Raw genomic sequence first — 26,035 nt, 5'->3', positions numbered from 1 at the left:
CAGGAGGGGCTCTGAGGCAGCGGCGCCGCCAGCACGCGACCTTCCAACAGCCCCCGTCCCCCACCCCGCCACACGCACCGACAGTATTCTTCCAACGGTCGCCTCTTTTAAAAAAGCTCGTTTGCCGGGCACTGCTCCTTCCCTTGCTATGATTGGCTAGCGTTGCCTGTCAATTATGCCTGTGCCCACCCTGGCCGCTTGGTGATTGGCTAGGCGGGGCAGAGCGAGGGAAAGCTGTGGCGGCGGCAGCTCTGGGCGAGTGCGGTGGTTGGTGGCGGTTGGGGAGGGGGTCGGTGGGGATATTGTTCGCGATCCGCTCTCCCGGTGCGGCTTCGCCTCCCTGGGGATAGCGGCGGCCTCGGGCCCTTGCTGTGGGCAAAGGCGGAGACGGCCTGCGGGACGAGGGCGTGAGAAGGGGCCGCGGCGGCCGCCCTCAACGTGCAAATCGGCGGGAGTAGCGCAGGGTATTTCCGGGGCGGCTGTTTCTCTCCCGTTTCTTTCCCTGTCCCGTATGCCCGTCCTGCCTCCGCAGGTGGCGTTTTCGCCCTGGGGCCCGTCCCTGGTCTCTCGTCCGAGCTCCTCCGTGCCTCTTGGCCTCTCTGGGAGCGCTGTGGGCACCCTCAACAACTCGCACGATTGTAATCTGGTGTCCCCTTGCTGCTCTTACAGATAACGTTCTTCTTGGCTGGATGTTTGAGCTCGCTGAGAAAAAGGGAAAATGGAAATGGATTTATCTTTCCCTTGCCCCAACTTTGTTGTTTATTTCCATACCTTGTTAGGCCTGAAACTGCCAAGAGATTTCCTTATTACGGAATCTCCATGTAGTTTATAGGCTGTGAAACACAGTAAATGGAATTAACTTGCTGAAAGGTGATGGGACACCATTTATAGCAGACAGGAATCGTGCTGTTACTGCTGTTGTTCATAGGGCATTTTTTTGTGCTCTACCCTGCTTCCTTTCTGGAATCTTATTTTGAGGAAGCCAGGAGTTGTTTGGGGATTGCCTTTTTTAATGACCAGTGATGGGTGTCATAAAAACTTGAACTTCTCCAGAGTGGTTGCTTGCACAGATCCCTGCTCCAAAACGAATACCAGCTTGATAGGAAGGACAAAATATTTGTATCTCCACCAAAAGGCTTATTTTTCTAGGATGGAAAAGTTGCAGTGTGCCTATTCTATCATCATTCTAATTAAGGGATGTGTAGAGTCTCATAATGTCATATGAAGGCTGCTGTGAAAGGAATGAACTGAAGAATAGTTTCTTTATTACTTTGATTAAAAGCATGTTTGAAATGACTAAGCTGTTGGCAGGGGGGAAAAGTCCACCTCTGGACAGTAGTTTCATTGCATGACATGCATAAATGTGGCAGTGGAGGGGGCTTAATCACTCCATAAGTGTAGTGTATAATCTTTCAAAAAACTTCAGTTTATGCAAAATCATTTTAAGTTGAGATACCAGGGTAGTTTCAGTGGAATGTGTAAGTGAAGAATAAAGACTAGCAACCATGGGGGTGGTTAATGTTTTGAGGACGGAGGCAAAAGCTTGCTTAGTGTGACCAGCAATCATCTGAAAACCTTTCGGTAGAAGAGATGGGTGGGATAACATTTGCTACATTAACTACTGTGTATGGCTTTATTTTTACTAATTCTTGTGCCTGCTGGTGGTAGGGAGTTATACAGTCAACTGTCAGGTAAAAAAAATAATCTGCGTAGATGATGGTTCTCGTTTGGATAGTCAAGCTAAAAGTAATAGCGTAGTTTGTACAAATGCACCAGAAATGACAAGCTGAAGAGAAGGTGACTTCAGACTGTAGAAAAAACATGCAATAGTAACTGGTTTTGAACTCATCTGCCCTGCCCTTTGGCAGTGTTCAGTTTAGTGCAGCAGGTTTGAATTTACTGCAGTGCTTGAGATGACTGGTTTCTTGACACCTTGAGTAGTGGAAGTCCAATGAAGAGACAGACATGTGAATGCTTATGCACTCTTTACTGTCCTTGATTTCATTTCCTTTATTCTCTGCTTTCCAGATACTTTATTAATTGAGGCCTTAACTAGGAAGCCTCATTGTTCAGCAAATAATCAGTGAGTTGACAGGAAACATCAGTGTGAAATTGAAGCTGGTTTTAACTTTTTATTGGAAAAAATAAGCTGCTGAGGTCTCAGGACACTGTTGGAGCCTAAGCCTGAAGACAAAGCAAGCTGAAAATATAAGGGACATTAAAGAACAATCAAGAGTTGCAGCTTATTTTTGTGGTGGTGATTTTTTGGGCAGCATTTCTTCTGGAGAATGAGTGGCATAGCACTTGGACATACCATTTGGGCAAAGGATTGCAGTGTTGCAGATTGCTTGTCTAAGTATTGCAGACCTTAAGGCAGATCATCTTGGGAAAAGAAGATATAAATTGGGCAAGGAAAAAGAGGCAGTGAAAAAAAAAATCTGACTTGAAAGTTAATTTTTTTTTTTTACTTAACTAGTAAAGTTGCTAATTACCAAATGGGTTTCTTGGTGTGATTTTTCACCCCCCCCCCCCCCCCCCATCAGCTAGTTGACAGAAACCTAAACCTGTTGTACAATATCTTGGCATGCCAGGGAAATAGTGAATAGAGCAGCAACAACCACACTGATAAACTTTTTTAGTTTTAGAAATTGTGAAAATGGATAAAGGCATGAAAGTAAGGACCCCAGAGGTGGGATTATTTCAACCCCTTACTTTTGCAAGACATTCCCCCTAGATTTATTATATATTGGTTTTTAATTTGATTACTTTTGTTCCCAAATGAATTGAATTCTTCATATTAACTAGGCATGGACTTAATGTATTTTTAAGTATTTTTTACTAAGATACAGTTTTAAAGCCATTGGTAATTCTATAAAATGTAGTCATAAGAAAGTGGAACTTGTCACTGAGTAACATACAGATCTCTATACAACCGTGATAACATGATTTATGAAAGAATTCATTATTGTACTTGTAAGGGCAGCATAATTAGCAAATAGTTGTGGTACCACTTATGAAAATTTGTATATAGAATATATAGTTGCTGCTTAAAGTTCAAGATAATTACAGCTACAGAACAATGTTTTGAAAGCAAATATATAGGTGATAGTAGTTGGATGTAGGATTGAAGCATTATGCCAAACAAAGTCACAGTAAATAGGCAAGTATAGCATAAGTTGTTTTTCCGTGCTTTGGTAGCTTCTGTATACTTATCTCAACCAAAATATCTGCAATGTTCTGTTGAAGCTGTTGCAGATATGCATGAGGAAAATAAAGCTGCAGCAAATGGATGTGGCAAAATCCGAAGTGGCACTCAGAATGAGGCTGCACTACTGGCCCTGATGGAGAAGACTGGATACAGCATGGTACAAGAAAATGGGCAAAGAAAATTTGGTGGTCCTCCACCAGGTAAGCATTTCTTTTGAGATTACAAGGTTGGAGTTTATTTTCTGTAAGGAGAGCTGTACCAAATCAGGTTGAAAATTTGTGTAGCCCTGTGGCCTGTGTCTTGACAGTGACCAGTAGTAGATGTTTAGGGAAAGAGTGTAAGAAATACAACACATACAGCATCCTGATACACTTTACACTTTACAGTTTTCAGTAGTTTAAGATTTCTTGTGCTGGACTATGTTGAACATTTGCTCTTCATGGATTTAAGAAGTCACAGCTTTAAGAGCTGCTGAAGTTGTCAGCAAAACAATTGTGGAGTTGGAAACACTAGGGTGTTCCATATGACCAGGAATACACTTGAAAATGTTTAGTGGCATGGAAGGGACAAACAAGTTGCTGATAGCAGGCATAACCTGCGTTATTTCTTGTCTTACCACTTGTGTTGGCCAAAGCATTTTTTTTTACAAACTTCTGTTCTCTAACATAGCACCAGGGAAGATAATCTAACTCTATTGTTTTCAGAGCTGAGTAATCTCTTCTCCATGTCTAACATAACCTCCCCCTCCCAACCTTTCATTCTGAGAAGAAAAACTGATAAATGCTGAGCTTCTGGAATTTTTGTCATTCATTGGACGTATTTTTAACAGCAAAGTACGACAGTCAGGGTTTATTATTAATGTATTATTGTTCTTTCATTTAATACACAGGAAAACAGAAATGCTGAGTATGTATCCATGTGTAAACAGATAACAGTTGATAAAAGTCTCAGAGAATAATGGAGACTATATTGATGCTGTAAAAACTACAGTCATCTTCTTGGTTAATTTATGGTGGTTTGGGATTTATTGTCACGGTGCAAATGGGAGACTTACACACTTGAACTGGAGAATTGCTGCAGTGAAAACAACCTTTGTCCCTAAGATGTTTTTCTGTATGCCCAATTATATTTCCACTAAAGTCAGTGACAAAAAGTAAAATTAAGTCCTGCGGTATATGGAATATGGACATTGCAGTTTGGAAATAGTGGCTACTGAATTTAGTAAACACTTTTCATGATGTTACTGCTTCAGAAGACTTAATTTTTTCTTGTGCATTAAATGCTATTTCAAAAACATGTCTGATACTGTGATGAAGTAACTTAGCAATAATAAATCTATTGAAATAGCTCTATCCCCTGCTCAAATAAGTTTGCTGAAACTGCTGCTTCGGATTTAATTTATAGAAAATGAGTAAAACTCACAGGTAATGCAAGGAAAAGCCTTTGTTCAGCACTTTAAATTTGCTTTCCAAAATAAATTTAAATTACTCTTAGTTTTAAGCAGGACTGGTCTACGGTGTTTTTGTTTGAAGATGTTGCAAGATCATTCAATTTTAATGCATTCTTGTATGAGTGCTGGAAACTAGAGGGTTTATCTTGTGCTGGAAAGGCTAAAAGTTTGTGAAATAAATGGATAAAAGACCAAATGATTGGGTCTGTTATTGTTTTTAGTGAAGCCACGTGAACAGAGGAGGAGGAGTAGTTCAGTAGGTATATACATTTCTTCCTAATTATCTTTTTGTCATTCCCCTATTCAAGAGTTAAAACTTATGGTAAGAAAATAAGTGGCTTCTAGATCATTTATTTTGAACTTCTGTGTATCTTAAACACTTACTCTCTGCTCAGTTGTTTTTTTGTTGAGCTTGATGACTTTGTTTGGCTAAGACACATTTTCAAAAAAGTACCTGGGTTTGATTTAGAGAACTCTAAAAGGTGGATTATGTATTCCTACACTTATCTTGTTAAGATGATGAGCATCTTTCCTGCTGAATTTGGGTTTTATTTCTAGTCTGAAATAATTTTTTTTAATTTTCTTGATGAAATACGTAGTACCTGTAATTCTCTGTAATAGCACTGTCAGTTACCTTTATCTTAGTATTTCTTGTTATTCTGATGAAATGGATCAAATGCCTTAAAATGAAACATTTCTTCTACTTTGAATAATCTTTCCAGTGTCGACATTGACACCAGCAATGTACAAGAATTTTGCCATTAGTCCTGGTTGTATCATGTGGAGTACAACAGCTCTTCTTTCTAAGTCAAATTATGCACTTAGGCAAGCAGAAAGAAGGAAGAATCTTTGTGCCACTCTTTCAGTTCATTCTCACTTGTGGCCTGTATCTTTATAAGGCCTGTATCTTTATAAGTCCTGTATCTTGTAAGCATGAACTGTATTGCCCATTGCTACAGGTAGTTCAAGATACAGCAGCATCAAAATGATCTCTCTTTGGCAGTTTTTCCTGTCTCAAATTATGTACACTCTTTTACTGCCTTACGTAAAATAGGCAAATGGTGCCCTGTGAAATTATTTTGAAAATGGCACTGAAAGAAGAACTGCATGGCGTTGCTGACTACTTCTTGTTCAACTTATGCCACTTGTGGAAAATGCATCTGTAGAGTGTATTAAAAAAAAAAAAGTTAAGAAAGTGAATAGAAAGTGATTTTCACTGCTTTAGTTGGGTGCTGTTGTTATAGACATAATGATGTCATTAGGTAAGTCAGTCATGGAAGAAAATTTGAGATGTCCTGGATCTCACTAACAGTGGGAGGATTATAACTATAATGTTGATTGCAGTGTGATTACTTGAACTGTTGCAGAAAAAGGAATCCCATAACCTATTACCCAGTGATGAATCAAGTACCCAGTCAAGGAAACCGTGGTCGTTTGGTAACTACTTGAGGAATGGTGCTTTTGGTGAACTGTTTCCATGTTTGCTCTATTAAAAATGCTTGTTGGCAAATATGCCACAGGCCAGATTTTCTTTAAGTCAAGAGTCATAACTTATTCCTAGTTGGCAGTAATGTGCTGTAATACTAAGTTAGTATGCAGCTTTAAAATTAGAAGGTGGGCTTTGTGAATGGTAGATTGCTTTTACTTACCAGGCTGAGAATGATGGTAAAAGTTTGTCTAGTTAATAAATGAACATTGCTATTTAATTTCATGACTTCCCTACACAATCAAGCATAGCCTCCACCCTTTTTTTCCTGATGAAGGTATGTAGTTGCTTTTGTCTTTGGAGTTCCTAGATGATGTACTGTTGGTTTATGTTTTTTTTTATGTGGGCAACTGGATGGCATGATGTGATGGCAGTACTAACTTGCAAACTGTGTAACTTGCCATGTCCTGTCAGAACTCAGCTGAGGTGGTCACAAGTGTTTATAAAGCTGAAAATGGTAAAGATGATGGATATTGTGTGTGAACAGAGCAAAACTTTTTCCTAGCTAAGCCATGGCAGTGTGGCTCCAAATGCATGTCAATTCTGATGCCTTGGTGGTTTCCTTGTGTACCATGTAGCTCTTAGTGTACAGCTTATAGATGAAAATTTATTCTGTGAGAAGGCAAAAATTTCCCAATTGTGTTAAAAGTTTTTTTCATGAGTAAATTACGTGCTCTTTGATGATACTTACATGAAGGAAAAAGTTTTAAGTTAATTACAAAATCACCTAAATATAATTTATTCTGAACTTCATGCCAAAGTAAAATATTTAATTATCTTCTTGTTTTAACTTGTCAACAGTATTTTTTTGTACCTGGCATTCTTATGCTTTGTCATTTCATACTAGTACTCACTTACCAAATTTTGGGGTTTTTTTCCCTACCAACTTTGTACTCCTTGATTTCTCTACTGCAGAGAACCTTTCTTGTCAGAGCTTTAGAAAAAAGCTGTTAGTTACAATTTAACGGTGTGTCTGCCTTTGAAACTTCTGCCTTATTTGTCTAATTTGTTTTAAAAAACCAACCAAAAACCACCAAGGTTTAATTTTTAAATGCCTATTTTGGGAAAATGGAGTACCATATTTGCAGGCTGTAATTCCATAATTTTAAATGTACGTATGCATTTTTACATTATCTGTAAGATAATGCATATATAAGAAAAAAGTAAAGCATACATGGCAGAGTTTTTGTTGTGTTTTTTTTTTTTTTTTTTTTTTTTTGTAAAAGAGTGTATGAATGCCCTTGGCTTAAGGACAGAAGCATGGTTCTTCCTGTATCTTTTAGATGTGAACTAGGGACTGACTTGTTCTGTGGATTTCTATTTTATTTCTTCTTTCCTACCATCCAGCTCCAGCCCATGAAAACTGGGGCCTCTTTTTAGAGGAAGAGTGTTCAGTCTTTTTGGCTATTGAAGAAAGGATGGCTCCATATCCTACCTTCTTTAGAGAGTCCTGTTTCAGTGGATGAATGGAGAAGGTGGAAGCAAAATGTTTGGACCTTTTTAATGATGTCAAGGAAAAAAAAATACTGCACTGGGGACCCTGACCAAAATTTTGTAAAATATGGGCAAAAAAGTACAGAGAAACATTTGCAACTTTACAATATTAGAGAATACAGCTTAAGTTCTTCCTCAGTTATCACCTATCAGTTGTATTAATTACTGATACATAATTTTAAGGGGCAAAAAATGATTGAAATGCAGACTCTTCTAGAAAACCTATTGGTGTTTTAAATAAATCTAGATTCAGTGGGCTGTCGTAAAGATTCCAGTGAAAGAAACAGAAGACAGAATTAAATTTAAAAATGCCATAAGCCCGCAATTTATATTTAAACATAGCAAAAAATAAGAATAAAATAACAGATGAGAATATGCCAGTTTTAAACTGAGACTAAAAATAAATAAATAACTCCCAACACCAAATTGAGTAGGGGGAAAGTGTACCTATCTGGCATTTGTACTAAGATTGTTGTTGGACAATTTCTTTTAAGGTTGGGAAGGTCCTCCACCACCTCGTGGGTGTGAAGTCTTTGTGGGTAAGATTCCTCGTGATATGTATGAAGATGAATTAGTTCCTGTTTTCGAGAGAGCTGGAAAGATCTATGAGTTCAGACTGATGATGGAATTCAGTGGTGAGAATCGAGGCTATGCTTTTGTGATGTACACTACTAAAGAGGAAGCCCAACTAGCCATCAGGATTCTTAATAATTATGAAGTACGTCCAGGGAAATTTATTGGCGTCTGCGTAAGCTTGGACAACTGCAGACTATTTATTGGAGCAATTCCAAAAGAAAAGAAGAAAGAAGAAATACTGAATGAAATGAAAAAAGTTACAGAAGGAGTGGTGGATGTCATTGTTTATCCAAATGCCACTGACAAAACTAAAAATCGTGGCTTTGCTTTTGTAGAATATGAATCTCACAGAGCAGCTGCCATGGCTAGAAGGCGGCTAATCCCAGGTAAACCTATTTGTAATTAAATAGTTTTGGGTTTTGGGGGGAGTGCCTGTCTCCATTTTGGGGGGGGTGGTGAGTTTCCCTGTTTTCCTTTCTTTAACGTATTTCGGGAGTTACAAAACTGCAGTAGTGTCTTTCACCTAAAGAGGATTTTTTTTTGGTTGGGGTTTTTTTGTGTTCATGAGTTAGGGGTTTTTGTTTCTTTGTTGGGATGCAGGTTTTTTTTTGTTTTTAAAGAAGCTGAAACGTAAGCAGTTCTGAGAATGAAAGAGCAGACATCTGTTTTATAAACACAAGTTACTGTAATTTACACCAAGATAGGTATTTGCTTGGGCACATGTCCAGTTTTCATTTGCATGCACCAGTCCTTGCACATGAATTCTCTTAAAGCTGAGCTTAAAAAATATAGTGCTTGGAATGTGTCCCTTGTTTTCTTTGAGTGTCATGAGTGATGTTGTTATGTCTCATTTTAAAATGTTTGAAAGTAGGTCTTTTAATATTTACTAGAAAATAATTCTAAGAGTTTAACAAGTAGAAGATGACTTCCTCTTTGCACCTTATTTTGTGCCTTTTGAGGGGGAGGGAAGTAGAAGGGATTAAATATACTGAAAGAAGAGGGAATAGGTAAAGGTACAGTTAAAAAGGGAAATCCTGGAAGAGAATGGAAGAGAACTTAAATAGGGAGGAAATTAAATAATCTAGTTGGAGAAGTGAAGTCATTAAAATAGATAATACAGCATTGGTCTTGCTGAAATGAATGGCAAAATTCCCTATATTTATAAGGCTATGATATAGAAAAGGTTTGTGGTAATCACTGACAGTGTTGGGAAGGAGTGTTGAGACTTTGCAAAGTAATGGGAGAAACATGGGCAGATCACTGAATGTAAAATAAACTAGTTGTGTGATACTCAGAATGTTGGCTTGAAATGAGTAACAAGGTGGGTCTTTATTTTTTCTTAGTTTATGGTTTTGGTGTCTGCTCCTACATAGAGTAAGGCTTGTGCTAGTGCATATGCATTTAGATGAGTTTTTCCAGGTGTTGACCTTACTTTTTAAGGTTGTAATAATATGGAAGATGCTGTGTTTACTAACTAATAAAATAATATATTGCTTGTGGTCACTGTATATATGTGTATATGCATGTCACAAAATTGCAAAGTCTGTGTATTGACAGTTTATGGTGCTTAATAAACGGAACATTTTTAATTTTTGCAGAGGCTTATTTTCTTTAATAATTTCAAGTAGTAATATTTTATGTATTTTGCTTGAGTAGATGGAGGCAACAAAAAACACTGATTCAAGTCGCATGTATCATGTTTGCTTTTTCTAGAAGTAGTTGATAAGAATGATTTTGTTTTCTTTTGTGTGTTTCTTATTGATGTAAATCTTCTTTGCTGCAGGAACATTCCAACTCTGGGGTCATACTATTCAGGTAGACTGGGCAGACCCAGAGAAAGAAGTTGATGAAGAAACAATGCAGAGAGTTAAAGTATTATATGTAAGAAATTTAATGATGTCTACTACAGAGGACACAATTAAAGCTGAATTCAACAAGTTCAAGCCAGGAGTAGTTGAACGTGTAAAGAAGCTGAGAGACTATGCTTTTGTTCATTTTTTCCACCGAGAAGATGCAGTTGCTGCTATGTCTGTAATGAATGGAAAGTGCATTGATGGAGCTAGTATTGAGGTAACACTGGCAAAGCCAGTTAACAAAGAAGGTGCTTGGAAGCAACATTTTAATGGTCAGATAAGTCCCGGTTCTGAAACTCTTTTAGGGTTTCCAAACAAGGAAGATGGTCATCAAAAATCCTTAGGGAAACCAGCAAATCTTTCACTTCGTCTTAATGGTCAGCACAGTCCAGGCCTTCCTGAAGTTGAAAGATGTACATACTCATTTTTTCCAGGAATAAAGCTTACTCCAATTAGCATGTATTCTTTAAAATCTAGTCACTTCAGTTCTGCAGCAATGCATCTGGATTATTTTTGCAATAAAAATAACTGGGCGCCACCAGAATACTACTTATATTCAACCACAAGTCAGGATGGGAAAATACTCTTGGTGTACAAGGTGCTTATTCCTAGTATTGCAGATGGTTCCCAGAGTTACTTCATGCCAGACAAACTCTGTACAACAGTAGAAGGTGCAAAGGAGTTGGCAGCACAGTTCACGCTTCTACATCTAGGTAAGCATAAATGCTTTCAATTAGTTCTTAAGAACTGAAGCTAGAAAAGTTACTTTAAAATCTGTTATTTGTGTATGTATCTTGGCTTGTGCATGTATCTTTATATAAAGTGTAAGTCTACACAAGAATTTTTCATGTGTAGTCAGCTGAGTCTGCACAATCAGGTGAGAGCACTGAAGAAACACTGTGTAAACTTCTCTTCAGTGCAATGCTGGGGTCATTTTTGCTTTCATTTATCTACCATAATGGTTTGTAAGGAAGACCTAGATGACATGTTAAGTGACTCGGGGATAAGGTCATCTGTGTGATCATCATGGTGCTGAAATTTTATTTGCAAGGCTGTCTGTGTTCTTGATTTATTATCAATAAGGAAAACAGAAGTGGTAGATCCCTGTTCAGCTGAATAAATAGTTTTGGGAGGCTTTTTTGATTCTTCTTTATAGACATTCTTGAGGCTATAGAAGACATTATTACATGGCTGTACATGTATTATCTTTGGGTAAAGAGTGATGTAATTTAGTCATCTTTTTTTTTTTTTAACCAGAAAATGGGAGAAAATAGGGATAGAGTTGTTCTTAATTACTTTCTAAGTCTAGCATCTTCATTCATATATATTCAATTTCTTAAAATTAGAATGCAACTACTAGCAGAAGGAAAGTTTTGTATTATAAAAAGCTGTGGTAAAATCTGTAATTTTCACAAGAAGATGGATCACTGCAGTTCTGACAGTGTTATCCCTGTTGCTCCATAAAGTGAAATACATAAATAATACAAAACGTAACACTTTAGCCATCTAGTTCCTGCCCCCCATTTTTAGAACATTCAGAACACAAAACTAATTTCTAGTTCCAGGTTGTTTCATTAGTAATTTTAGTCACCATCTGATCAAACTTCATCCTTAAAGAAATCAGAATTTCATCTCTTCGGTACTCAGATTTGAAGGCTGTTAGAGAGCCATACCATGATGGTTTAAAAACTCCTCATACTTCCAGGCAAAGCTTTATATAATTTATTCCACTTGTTCATTTGAACAGTTTTACTTCTGATAGTTAGATCTTTCTCTCTTTCTGGCTTTTACATCCTGGTATATTTGAAGATGAGATAGGTCTGATCTTTGTAATTCTGCAAGTCTTATAAACCATCACATAATTTCTCTGATCTGCTGAGGTAACGTTCTTGTGTATTTGTTGCATGGTTTCTTTCAGCATGACTAGATCAGTAGCTGCTGTATCATGAAATTAATTCTTGCTAGTCTTTTGTAGAACAACATAAATATTTTTCTGTCATTACAAAAAAATGTTTCTAATGAATTGTAGAGTAGGAGGTTTGGCTGTTTTGGGTTTGTGTTTTTTTTCTTTCTGTGCAGAATTGTGTTGAAGGTGATAAGCTTGTTCAGATAATACTAGTTTCTTGTCTAATTGTGTGTAGAAAGTTGGGGGTTTTTGGTGGTGGTAGTGGTTTTTGGGTGACTTTTTTTTAAATTTAGAATTGGAGCAATACCAGAGTTGTGTGGGAAGGAGATTTTTGGTTTTTGGAGTGGTGGTAGGCAACTTCTTTAAAAGAAGCTTGTGCTTCAGTTACTATTTTTTTAGTTTATTAGCAGACTGCGGTGTTTTTTTCAGATTCTAGTTTAGAATATCTGCCTTCTTAAGCCATGGACTTCCAGGTTTGAAAGGAATGGCGTTTTCTGTGGATAGTGCCTGCTGTGCATGGGCATCAGACTTGGTGGTCCTGTGTAGTGCAGCTTTGGATAGAAGCACAATGAGATTGTGCAATACAGTAAATAATCCTTTTCTGATTAGCTGTGCATGTGTACAGGGCCCAGGACTGCGTCCACAAGATTTAAAGCTTGATTTTGCTTTAGGAGTGGAAGGAGGAAAAATGAGAACAGATAAAGAAGTATTTGTTAAAATGCGTTTACGTAATTGTTTTGGCCCAGTGAAACAAAATTTTCAGGGAAATGGAAGCAGAAATAGTAACTTAAAGGGGTTACTGTGTTAGTGATGACTGCTTCTGTTCCTGATGTGCTTCAAAAAAGACTTTTCTGTTCCCCTGTATTCCCCGTATTCACCTCTTCCCCCCCTTCTTTTTTGTTCTTTTCTCACGTTATAGTTTTGGTGGATTGGAAGAGCTACTGCGGATAGCAAACTGTTAAAATAGTGTTGCCATCCTCCTCTTCCTAATACTGCTACTTAACACTTGTTCTGGAAGTCTGTTTGATACTTAGGTTGTGGTAAGATTTTTCTTTTTTTTTCTTTTGGATGCAGTGTGTAGCAGATTTATTCAGGATTGACTGTGATGCCTTTTTTTGCAGTGCATGACTGAAATGTAAATAAGCTTTTTCTTCTTGCTTAGAATCTTGCTTCTCCTTGGTTTTGTTTTTGCATGCCCAGAAGGTCTTAGAAGATGAAGAATCTCCAAAACTCAAAGCCTTATACATTGTCTCCACTTCAGCAGTGATGGTTTGGTTTGCATTGGTAGGTCACCTTTTGAAGGCGATACTTTCAGATGGTCAAAGTGATCAGAATTACTTATTTTTAATATTAAGAGAGCTAAGTATCTGTGCCTGGTTTTTACATACTGTGGGGGCATTTTACTGGTTGACCGACTGTATGAAAATCAGGGCCATACATTTATAATCTGTGTAATCCTGAACACAAAAGATAAAAAGGATGCTAAACTTGAAATAGTGGTGTGAGGCTCTCCTCCTTTAAAGAAGAATGAAGACAGCTTCAGATTCTATGCTTGTCCTACCTACCTGCCTATTTTATGGCTTACAGATAGCATTAGCTAAAGATAATATTTTCTTTCCAATACTGCTTTGGGAAAGAATCACCAGAACAGTTAAAAATTAGCATGATTATTCACAGCTGTGGTCAAATCCAAAATGCAAACAAGTTTAAAAAAATTGCAGAAAGTATGTGTTGAGATTTTTATATTTTAAAGCTTTTTAGCACTTCAGTGTGCCATATAATCATAACTAATGTGAATTCTTCCTTAGCAGAATTCCCAAATCCCAAGTTGGTTTTTAAAGCTGTCCACCTAATGGCCTAGTCCTGGTAGTGCTGTCTTGTTATCTTGAACTACAAAAATTTTCTTCTTTTGATGGCCCCTCTGCATTTTTGTTTCTGAAGATTTGGCCCCCTACACAGCATGCAGAGTCAAAGCAAACATACATGGCTGACTTCTGAAAGATACACCTCTCTCGCATTGACAAAAACCCTCTTTTTGATGCTTGCATTGCCGTGATACTGAAACATAGCCCTAAGGAGTCTAGAGATAGAAATAGAATTTTCTTTGCCCTGTCTAATGTACAGAAATTGTTTTGAATGTACACACTATGTAGAAAGAAACATCTGAGGCTAAAAAAGAGTTGCTAAATGTGACAGAGGATCCCTCCTTTTCACTGAAGTGTCTGTGGTGTGGCTTGGCGTGTTGAATGGTGCTGCATGGATGCCCGTGTAGTTGGGGGATTGTTTTGGTTTGTTTTTTTTTTTAAGTGGCAGTAATTTTGAGACAAGCCTGAGTGTTTCTTCCTGGAAGCAACTTACTATAAGCATGAGTGTACAAAGGTGTCACAGGATTATTCCTTCTGGTAATTAACTTCTCTTACAGGAACTTAATTTTTTTGCCCACTTAATTTTTGATGATGTGTACAGGTTCTTTTTTCTATTTAAAGCATATAAGCAGACTAAGGTAAGTGAATGACAAAGGGCTGCTTTGATAGAATTTTAAAATTGGACTGTTATGATCAGTAATATCAAGGCACTCTGTTGGCTTTTTTTGGTGGTACATACTTCTGTATTTACTTTGATGTAACAGAATACTTGGTTATTACTGCATATAATAGTCCTGAACTGACAGCAGTACAACAAGTAACCACTTGGTGTCACCTGAATATTTTGAAAATGATGCTTGGAGAAAATACAGAAAGCTGTGATATCACTGAAAGATGAATAAGCTGTATTTTAATATTGTTAGATAAATCATGAACAGATCAAGGAAGTGAAAAAACTCAGGCTTGTTTAAATATAAGGAAATTACATGTCTGGATTTGTGAGAAGGGGAGCAGAGCTATATGTTTGAAGTTACAGAATCACAGAATGGCAGGGGTTGGAAGGGACCTCTGGAGATCATCTTGTCCAACACCCTTCCAGGCGGGTTTTGAATGTCTCCAGGGAAGGAGACTCCACAACCTCCCTGGGCAGCCTGTGCCACTGCTCTGGCACCCTCACAGGAAGGAAGTTTTTTCTCATATTGAGGTGGAACTTCCTGTGTTCCAACTTGTGCCCGTTGCCCCTTGGCCTGTCGTTGGGCACTATTGAAAAGAGCCTAGTCCCATCGTCCTGACACCCACCCTTTAGATATTTATAGATATTTATGAAATCCCCCCTCAGTCTTCTCTTCTCCAGGCTGAACAAACCCAAGCCTCTCAGCCTTTCCTCATGTGGAAGATGGTCCAGCCCACTAGTCATCTTCGTAGCTCTCTGCTGCACTTGCTCAAGGAGTTCCACATCCTTCTTAAACTGGGGGGCCCAAAATTGGACACAGTACTCCAGATGTGGTCTCACCAGGGCTGAGTAGAGGGGGAGATTAACCTCTCTCAATCTGCTGGCCACACTCCTTTTAATGCAGCCCAGGATACTGTTGGCCTTCTTGGCCACAAGGGCACGTTGCTGGCTCGTGGTCAGCTTGTTGTCCACCAGCACTCCCAGGTCCTTCTCAACAGAGCTGCTTTCCAATAGTTCAGCCCCCAGCCTGTACTGGTGCATGGGGTTGTTCCTCCCCAGGTGCAGGACCTTGCACTTGCTCTTGTTGAATTTCATCAGGTTCCCCTGGGCCCAGCTCTCCAGCCTGTCCAGGTCAAGAAGGTGAATGTTAGAGAGGTGCGGGGAACAGAATAGGAGCAAACCTGAATGGCCTGTAGAAGAAATTAATATCTTTTTCATTAATTTGAATCTCACTTCAACACAAATAAGTTTTCTTTATAAGTTATACAGCACCTTAGTGGTGTTTGCAAACACTTTGCAAACAGGTGCTTGGCTGTTAATTGTGGTATCCCATTAGAAAAACATATAAGACTTCCTGCTGTTGCCTGTCCTGGAGCCCGACTAGATGTGAGGCAGCTCCAATTTGGAGACTGTAGGGTTGTGCTAACACAGACTACATTCCACTTCTGGTCCAGAAGCAGTGTTAGTGCAGAGTCAGTCCCAAAATAGGTGGCATTTTTGATCATTCTGGGCTTTTGCATTAGTAATGCAGCTTTGTAACTTATGGAATCAGGTTGGCTCATCCAGGTGACTTCGAAGTATAGGCAGAAGAGAACTTCAAGTTGCATAGATGTGCTCTGAATTGTAGAGGAACTTCCACCTCCCTTTCTTTAGTGAGACTAAACATCTGAACCCTGGAAAAGCAGAACATTTTTCTGAGAATGATTGGGGTTTGGGGGTTTGTTTGTTTGGATTTTTTTTGTTTGTTTTCACTTACTGCTGGTGGAATTCCACTGGTTTAAGGAAATTAAGATGTCAGAACCTCTTTCTAGTCCTTAAGACCAGTCCCTCTGTAGCAAAGGCTGAGTCCTGGGGAGTTCTCTCCCTACTGAGTCTGTCTTCAGGGTGATGGGGAAGAAGCGAAGAAGTTTTGGTAAAGTTTCGTCAGTTTGGGGGATCTGTCAGGTTTTAGACATGTATTCCACAATAGGGTATTCTTTGTTCAGTCACACATGCTATTCCATGTGGCATCTCAGTGAGACACAATTTAAGAAATTAATTTTAAGTAGGTGAAAGTATTTAAAAGTATTTAACAGAAAGTATTTAAAAGAAAAATAAAAGATCATTTTAATAACTAACTATAGCACATAAATAAGTTTAATTCTAGTTCACTACATAGAATGTATATAGTAAACTGTACTGAATCAGGTGGAGCAAGCATTGTATCTTACTACTATGAATGTACCTGTTTAAGCTTCTTAAATACTGCATGCAGTAGCAATTTACAAGTCAAGGTTAAAACTTGTATAAACTACTTGAGGAGTCTGTGCTCAGCATCTGGGTCTCAGAACAAATGTATCAGTAGACTGCTGTCCTAGATTTTGGACGTTAAACTTAAGGTGTTACAGTTCAAGTGAAATGCTTTTATTCTACTGTTTTCATTGTAGGGGTTTTCTTTACTTCAGCACTGCCTTGGTTTGCTTTATCAAAATTAACTATATTGCTGTTGGAACAAACAACAGCCTTGTATAAAAAGAAAGATGTTTAAAACCCAGAAATTGCTGGCTTTGATTGTTTAGTAAATACAGATAAGTAGTGATTGGGGCAGAGGGGTGGTGTTAGTGATTTTTAGAAAGGCTCAGAATGTAGTGTAAGATGTTACTTACCAGTATGAATTTAGAAGTCTTAAATATTTATCATGTAACTTTTATATATAATGTTTTTTATCATGGCCCCTGAGCAAGCATATGTAACTTTGCTGTCCCTGAATGCAGCATACTGGGATAGCAGAGGTGAGTGAACCTCCCAGGGTTGTGTTTGGGGTTTGCCCCCTCAAAGACATTGTTTTAGCTGCGCTGTTTGGGCTGTTAGAGAAGTTGGTCTCAAGATTAGTTCCCCACATACACTGCTCTGAGAAGACTTTCCCAGAAATACTCTGTCCAGGTTTTTTTTTGTTGTGGTTTTTTTTTTTCTCAAAGGAAATGATAGCTCTACTGTTGTAGACCTGCTGATGGATCACCCAGTCTGATGTTCACAGGGACTGTGCAGCACAACAGAAGGTTATGTTTTTTGTCCTAAAATGACTCTGATTAATTTTTCAGTCACTTCTGAATTATTTGTGTTTCCGGCTTGGGCTCAAATTTATGTTGCGGAGTGGACTTGTTACTACATTGGTGACTTGGACTATTTCTTTGGGTAGTCAGTTTAATGTAAAAGAAGGAGACTGATGTCTCCTCTGATTTGCAAAATGTGTTATTAACTTTCTCCCATTTATGCTACAAGGGCAGATGTTCCCTTTTTTTGAATATACTATTGTGAATGAATTTAAGTGTGGATCTCTGTCACTTCTGAGGCCTCTTTTCATTTTTTAAAATGGGGATTTCCATCTTTTCCGAGTGTCATGAGATTGGTTTTTAAAAGCTTATAAAGCAGTTTGAAAATGGCATTAAATTCATGCTTGGTGTTAACTTTACTGCTGGAAACGTCTAATCTGAGTCATCCAGTATCTGTCCTGAAGATTCAGTTATCTTGCTGTTGCAGCTGCTTATGGACAGGGAACATAAATTTGTAAATCTGGGCCTGCATAGAACTTGGAGAAAAATAAGTAAGAAAGATACAACAATGTTGGATGATGTTTATCCATGAAATAGCTTGAATGACTTCAGCAGTCAGTCACTTTAAAACAGGACTGAATTCAGTGCCTTTCTCTAGTCAATGGATGACCATAGTGAGGTTGGGTTTTGCTTACGCAGTGTGTGTCTGGCATAACTTCATACTTAGTTAACAGAACAGCCCAATATAAAGTGTTAAATATGCAACATGAAAGAATTCTGCTATGATATGTATCATATCTGTAACAAATTAATACAACTTGAAGGGTGATCTAATATGTACATTAAAGTTTTCTTCATTAATATTTTGTGTTCAGTGGAGGTGAGGCAAAGGGTCATTATTGTAAAGTTTGGTTGAAAATATACATATAGGCTGAGAAAATGCTTATGTTCGGTGCTGAAGAATTTTTTTTTTAAAGTATAAGGCTTTTGGGAGAAAGAAACTGAGATAATATGTTCTCATTTTTCATTTCTCTTTTTCACTAGGTCCTTTTTGATGTTGCTTGAACTGTTGACTAAATAAGTCCTTAATGATTTGAGCTAGTGTTAGGGGTGCAGAGGAATGGGAAGAATGCAGCATTGGCATAAGACTGTGAATGCTTTCTTTACACTATTATCTTAAATTCCTTAACAGTTAAGTCTTATATCTTGGAATAGGTAACATAGTATGCTTGCTGAAATCAAGTCTCTCTTCCCCGCTTCCCTCCCTTTTTCTGCAGCTAACTGTACACCCTATGTGGCTTGAGTTGACCTGAAGAAGAAAAGTTTGGAATTTGTTGCTTTGGATCTTGCCAGGAAAGAAAAAAGAACACCACACTGATATGTAATTACCGTAAATTCACATTTCTTGTTTATTGATGAATAAGTCTTGAAAGCACGTGTGTGCATTAAACATTTCACTTTAAAGATTAGTGAAATTAAATGTTAAATTATTTTGGTTAGCTTGATTAAATTTGTTTTTAAATGATAATTTGTTTAAAAGATTTTTATTACCTGTTATAGTTTATACAGCAGTAGCTTATATTTTTAGTGTTGGAATAATTTGCTACAATTCCTACTCTCGTATTTTGAGTTGCAGGCAGAATTTTTACAGCTTCTGTTCTAAGTAATGAATCTTAAGCAAACATTAAAGAAAAACAAAACCAAAACCACACCACCCTGGCAACCCTGCCTTTTCATACAGAAATATATGTAATATGAAAATTAAATACCACACTCTGTAAGTGGATGCAAATTTTTACAGGAAGAACATGTCCAGTAAAGTCTTTGCTTCTGGTATAGCATTACATCAATGGAGGAGTGGTGCTTTGAAGGGCTTTATGTCAATGTACCATCAGGCTACATGAGATATATTGCTGTAGTCATAACATTGACGTTCAATACCTTAGATAATTCTTTGAGACAAAAATTGGCAAAAAAAAAAATAATCTTGACACATACAAATTACATGTACTTTATGTACAGCTCACTAAGGTGCATTTCCTGTTGTTAGCACTTCTCTGCTGGGGCACGTGTGTGCTTCTGTGTTCACAGAGGCCTTACTCTTATCCAGGCTGTCCCTCATAACCAGCACTTCTGCATGCCTGTGCTAGCCATGTTGAGCAGCAGATTGCTCACTATCTAATCAGGCCATGTTCTTCTTAAAAAACATGGTTTAGCATCAAACTGAAAATAGTTTTCAAGTTTTTAAATCGGGTATATGTAATTTTGAGTGAGCCACCTTTATTTTTATTGTCACCGTTTAGCATTTCTCATTAAAGTGCTTAATTTATTAAATAACAAAAAATAAAGGCTTGCTTTTTTTCTTTTTTAAAATCTGAAACTAGTACAGTGGATCATCCTGCTTTTTGAATTTGGTATGCATATTTTCTATTCCTGGGTAAGGAATGGGCAAAGTGGCATATGGTAAGAGTCTAAGGGCCTGACCTATTTTGGTTCTAAGTTGTTTCATCTGAAGTGTTTGTCAAAAAGGAATATTATGTAGACAGCACACAATGCAATGGAAAGATTTAAAGTTGAATAATTTTTCTTGAAAGCAGTCAACTATTGTGGACCATTACATATTTTAGTTAAATGTGTTTCATTAGCATATTAAAAAGCCTTTTTGATGTTAATTTAGGTGCAGTTATAGCAGTTTAATTTTATTTGCATTTGATATTAGCTACATAGTTGTTTTAAGTGTTGTAGTTTTTAATGTTGGAATCATGCGTTTGACTTCTGTACTTGAATTAACATTTATATTAAATTTATGCTGTTAATATTTTGTGTGTTAAAAAAAATTATTTTATACATGGTACCTTCACAAACTTACATTGCAGGATTGACTTTGCTTTACTACTAAGCTTTGGCCAGAGGCTGCAGTGCAGGTGCTTTGCTGAACAGGAGGAAGGGTAATTAAGTGGCTTAGTGAAACCTTGGAACAAAAAAAAGTAATTTTTAAAAAGCAAGTTTGTTTAGTAGTGTCTGTCGCATTTGAAAGTTGTTCAATTTTTATAATTTCCTAAGAACCTCTGTTGGGAAGAAAGAAGAGGGGGCTTGCTTTACTTCATGTTTAAACTAAGTGGTCGCTGAGGCCAAGACAAAAAAAAAAAAAAAAAAAAAATCAGTGTTTGAGACAGAATAAAACAGTATACTTCTGATAAGGTATGGGGGAACAAATTTAAAAGTATTTGTGCCTGGCAGCGTGAGAATTCCAGCCTACAGAGTGCTGAAATGAACTTTATTTTTCGGGTGTCTTGATTAAGACTCACTTTTTTTTATTGCAAGTTCTTTCATATAGGCATCCTTAGTGACACCTTGAAAATACGGTAGACTTTTTGCATGTGCAAGAAAGATTTAATGCAACAATATTCTGTAATACTTCCAATGGAAATCTACGTAGAATTGGTATTGTCTGCTACTTAAGGGGACTGTGTGATGAGCTGCACAAAGATTGCACAGCATTAAAGTGGATACGTGCAGGAGAGGTGACTTACCAGTGAACAAGAGGAGGTACTGACCAGTTCTGTAGAAAGCCGTGGGATTGTATTTTTCAGGTGTGTAACATACTTGGTCAGATTTCTCACCATGCTCCCATCTTCGAAGCAGTCTTGTGTAAAAAGAAGTTTTGCTGCAAACTAGCAACTCCCATCATTACTAACATGAGCATATGCCTTGGCAGTTATTTTCAGTATTCCCAAGAAGTGTGACTGTACAAAACCATGATCAAACATTTGAGTGTAATGAGTAGAGGATGGATGTAAGCCAAATACAGCCCTCAGACAGAATTTGGTCTGTTTTGTAGATAAGAACAAAGGTGTAAGAAATAAGCAGCTGAAGCAGCAGTAGCAATCAGTAGCTGTAATTCAGGGGTTTTGAAGTTTATTTAGAACACATAATTAAAATCTCTTAATCAGTGTGCGAAATTGGAAGCATATTTTTCATGTTTTTATGGTCTCACTGGAGCTTGTTAACCTTTGAAAAAAAACCCCATGTATTTCTTCTAAAAACGCTGTGACAGAGAGAACATGGTGTTGTGTATATTTTTACAGTACTATTGTGTAACTGATAAAAGTGAATCCATATACCATCCTGTTCTATAATTGGTGTAGAAACTAGAAGTCCTTCTGAAAGCACAAGTTACTGACTAGTGAAACAAAGTCTTGTTCCTTTGTGCTAAACCCACTGTGTTAAAAACTTGCCCTAAGTAAGAAAAGGTGGTCCTTATTCTTACAGTACCTTTTTAATCTCGCTTGCTTTTTTTTTTTCTAAATATGGTTATTATTACTACCTTGTGGTTGGTGCCAGATATTAAGGCCAATGTTATGGAACAAGCACGTTGCAGACAGCAGCTTTTATCTTCCAACCCCTGTTTTTTCATGGGGAAAAATAAAACAGTAGCCTTAGTTCCCCCCAACTCCATCTGTTTGTCATCAAGAGCTAGTGTTCTATTTAGTAACACAAACAAGAGTTACTAAATTAATGGAAATTTCTTTTAAATAAACACTATTAAAGAACAAGTCATCTGGGAGTTACTAGGTTAAAACACAGTCTTGAGGTAAACACAACCCCCAATAAGTGAGTTGTTAACCAGTTTTCTCTTTCAGTGAATTTTTTGGCACAGTTGCTGTGCATAACCAAACGTGACCAGTTTAGCATCTTGTTGTGCTATTCAGTGTTTAACTTAATGGACGACCAGAGGAAGGAAAACAAGTAGTGATCCAGCACTACTTAAATCTTAAATATTTACTTAAATATTACTTTCCTGGAATTAGAAAGAGCCCTAATAGGCTCGAAAACAGCCAAGAAAAGGGAAGGTTTAGAGCAGTCAGTTAGAGCTCCTTCCTCAAGGCCTCGTAGTTTTTCTACCATGCTAACACGGCTGTTACCAGCCACCACAGCTCTAAATTGTTGTTCTGAGTTGTCTGTGGCGGAACTATTCAGCCTGAGTCAGAAGAGTGAAAAGGCTTGCCCACCTCACTGTGTCATAGGCTGCACCAGGAATAAAATCACCAACACGCTTCCCCTCCTTGGGAGGCAGAGCCTGTGTTGCCACCAGCATGGCACTGGGTGTGACAAATGGCACCAGGTGTATGGGACCGGGATGAGGGCAGGTCTTTTCCAAAGGTACAGGTACTGCAGAACTCCTATGGAGAAGCATTAATTGCCAAAAGAGATCTAAGTATACCTAAGTAATAGCTTAATTTTTGTTTGAATGGTCTTCCATCTAACTGACACAGCTTTGGCCTTACTGCAGAAGGGCTTCATTTTTGTAAGGCTGGTCTGTTTCTTGAAAAGAAGTTCTTCTGTATCCAAAAATGTAAACAACAGCAATAGAACAATTAAATGATGTAACCACTTTCAAACCAGGTGAAATTTTTTAGGACTCTAGAATGCAAATACCTGCTCATGGGAATTGAAAGAAAATCTTATGTAGTGCTTGAAGGTGGGTGAAATTTCAAGGAGTGTAAGGACACAAATATCTGCAAAAATCAGCCTGCAAAAACCAAGATTGTTCCAGTCTTACATTTTGAGAATGGAGTGATACTTTTAACTAAGCTACCGATAAAGTTTTAGACTTGGAAGAGGTGAATAATCGAGAGTAATAACCACTGAGTACAGTGGTGGCTTGTAGAGCAAACAGTAGTGATTGTACCCTGCACTTTAAAACCTGTAGTGCTTCAGAAAGAAGGCACAATAATGCCATTTTTAGATGGGGAGGGGAAAGCATTGACATAAAGGAGTTTATGGCTGTCATGAAAATAACTGACACTCAGAAATTGAAATTAAGCAGCTCAGGAACCAGAAGCATATATGAAAACAGAGCGTGACTTGCAGAGGCTGATCTGTTTGCTACAGTTCAGTTCAGGTTGGAAGTTGGGTTCCTTTAGAAAGCCATGGCAGAGTATGACTGACATAAAAGATGATCCTCTGTCCTCTGACAGTCCAAGGAGGGTGATATTTGTAAGCACCAGTGTTACAATATTCTGTGTGGATAGTGGCAGATTATTTTTTTGCTGTCAAAATCCACTGGGGCGGGGAAATCTATGCGAGAGTCAATAGAAGTACCTTGATGGAAGACTTAATGTAAAACATGACTGTACCACTAGGGCAGCTTGCCAAGGAACAAGTACCCATTTCAGTAAATTTAACTATATGAGTTACCACTTCAGGCCTTGAACATTTTTTTCTACGCTGCCACAGGCTATGGCTATATATATGGCTATGGCTGCTACTGACTTACAGTTTCCTGCAGAGGGAAGTATTCACTAGTGTATGAAAAACAAATACTGAGTCAAATGATCTTTGTCAAAGCTGGAACTGTCTCTATATGTAAGCAAAGCAAAAGTCTGTAATGACAAGAATGGCATTCACTGAGTTACACCATTTTTAAGGAGAAGTCAACATTTCAAGGGGTAAAATAGCTCTCTGAGCAAAGGAAACTTATCAAATCAATGGGAAATACAAAAGAGGCATCTTAAATTTTACCCTTTTATGATTTAGGAGTCTACCTCTGGGCTGCCATACTGATGTTGTTACTCTTAACGAAGAAGAAAAAAAAATACTTTAAAAAAGAATGGCCCTGGAGGTTCTTAGTTTCCCCTGGATGCATGCTTCCATCTTGGCTCTGTACTTCTTTCTGCAGAACTGATTTCTGTCTCTGGAGGAGAGGACAGAACTCCTGGATCCTGGGCAGTCCTGAAGCAACACATGGGACCTTCCCTGCTTGTGCCAAGTGCCTCAGGTGGTCCTGGCAGCAACAGGGTCCTTCTGTCCCAAAACCCGATGTCTCCCTTGCTCAGCTCTACAGATACAACAGCAAGGGAGGGGAAGAACTTTTCTTCTGATTTCCCAGTACCTTTCACAGGCAGAACTTTGCAACACACTCCTAGAGAAAACAGAGCAGTAGGTGGGATTCAGACTGATGAGGGAAGTGGCCTTTGCTACACACTCCCCCCCCCCCCTTTTTTTTTTTAAACAAAAAATAGACAGTGATCACTGTAGTGTTTGTAGGTATGTACTTTAACATCTGCACCTTTAGCGTAGGTAAAACAGCCTCAGGAAGATTAGGCAGAATAACATCTGTTGGGAAGGTCTAACTGGACTCAGAGGAGGAAGCTGTTGTGATCTTTCAGGAATTAAGAGGTTCTGGCTGAGGAGGAGTTGTTCAGGTTCCTCAGAAACCGAGCAACGGAGGGCTTCAGTGCATGCAAAAAAATAAACTCAAGATGCCTGCAGGATAACATAGATTTTGAGGACCACACAACGATGTCTAAGTGCCTAATTTTAATTCTCTCTTACTTTAGGCAACTAAAGCTCAAATTCTTCCTAGACTCCAAGGAGATGTTTGGTTGCTAATACGTTATTTTTACGCAGGCAACAGAGGTATGTCGGAAGATGGATGACAGCTCATTTGTAGCACTAGCTTTCTAAGGGGAGGTGGTGAGCATCTTTCACACATGAAGTCTTATGGTAAAAAATATGATCTTAGAAACACTGATTAAAGGTTTAAATGTTCTGGTTTATTTTAGAAGTAGAAAAAATACTTTAAAAGGAAAAAAAAACACAGTGAAAAAACTTACCTCCACTATCAAAGCAGCATTCATGAGAGACAGCTACCTGAACCCTCTTTGACACTAAGGCATATGTTTTGATGAAACTTTCACTACATATTTTTCCTTAAAAACCCCAAACATATGGTTTTCATGAAATCATATTTATTTTATCCGTTCATCCTAGTCAAGGATTTAAGCTGTGGAAGTGGTTGACTAAGACCAGAGGAAACAGTCATATCACCCAGTTTGTCCAGGAGCCCAAATACATCACTGAATTTCATTACGTGCCCCTGGAGCAAACCCAATAACATCTGATGAAAGCACATCTTCCAGAAAGGCAGAGTCTGACTCTTGAAAGGTGCCAACCCTTGCAACTTAAATTGGATCAGGGTTTCCTAACTTTGAACAGATACAGTACTTTAATGCCAAAATACTTGATTTCTCCTACAATTCATGGGGTCCCTTGAGCTGAGCCGATGGTGACCCATGGTTCTTGAGTTTCTGTGGGGAGCTGGAGCTAGGTGCTCTCACTGGAGAGTTTGGGGGCGAATGTGGATGCAAAGTATTCACAGAAGGACAGTATGTCTGTCTGTCAGAGAAAGTCATTCTGGGACTGTCTGGACAAATACATGTATTTAAAAAAAATCTAACAACATGCGAAATCTGTCCATCCTAGTGTAGAACAGGAATTCTTTTAAGAGCATCAGATCTTGTAATTTTTGTGAACAACTCTACTAATGCTTATGTAGGCTCTTCTAACGCTAGGGGTAAGGCATGTATAGTGCGTACCGTGCCAGTTAGGGCAGGAGTTTAGCGAACTCTCAAATGCTTCTGTACAAAGCTAGCTAATAGAGTAACGCTGCGGTCTTTTGGAAGCTCAGCTTCCTGTTTTCCTCCCCC

The 26,035-nt window shown here is 38.2% G+C and overlaps 1 protein-coding gene across 1 annotated transcript; it reads left to right on the top strand.

Annotated features, from left to right (window-relative positions):
• The first annotated feature begins 257 nt into the window (after window positions 1–257).
• RBM46 (RNA binding motif protein 46) lies at window positions 258–20,359 on the top strand. The gene is made up of 5 exons (XM_064449825.1): window positions 258–464; window positions 3,247–3,408; window positions 8,133–8,600; window positions 9,998–10,780; window positions 18,821–20,359. Exons 2-5 carry the CDS (start codon window positions 3,258–3,260, stop codon window positions 18,844–18,846), a joined length of 1,428 nt encoding a protein of 475 aa, XP_064305895.1. The 5' UTR covers window positions 258–464; window positions 3,247–3,257; the 3' UTR covers window positions 18,847–20,359.
• Window positions 20,360–26,035: the final 5,676 nt, after the last annotated feature.

The sequence above is a fragment of the Phalacrocorax carbo genome, chromosome 4, assembly GCF_963921805.1.
Source record: "Phalacrocorax carbo chromosome 4, bPhaCar2.1, whole genome shotgun sequence".
Lineage (NCBI taxonomy): Eukaryota > Metazoa > Chordata > Aves > Suliformes > Phalacrocoracidae > Phalacrocorax > Phalacrocorax carbo.
This window is presented reverse-complemented; position numbering and strand designations above follow the sequence as displayed.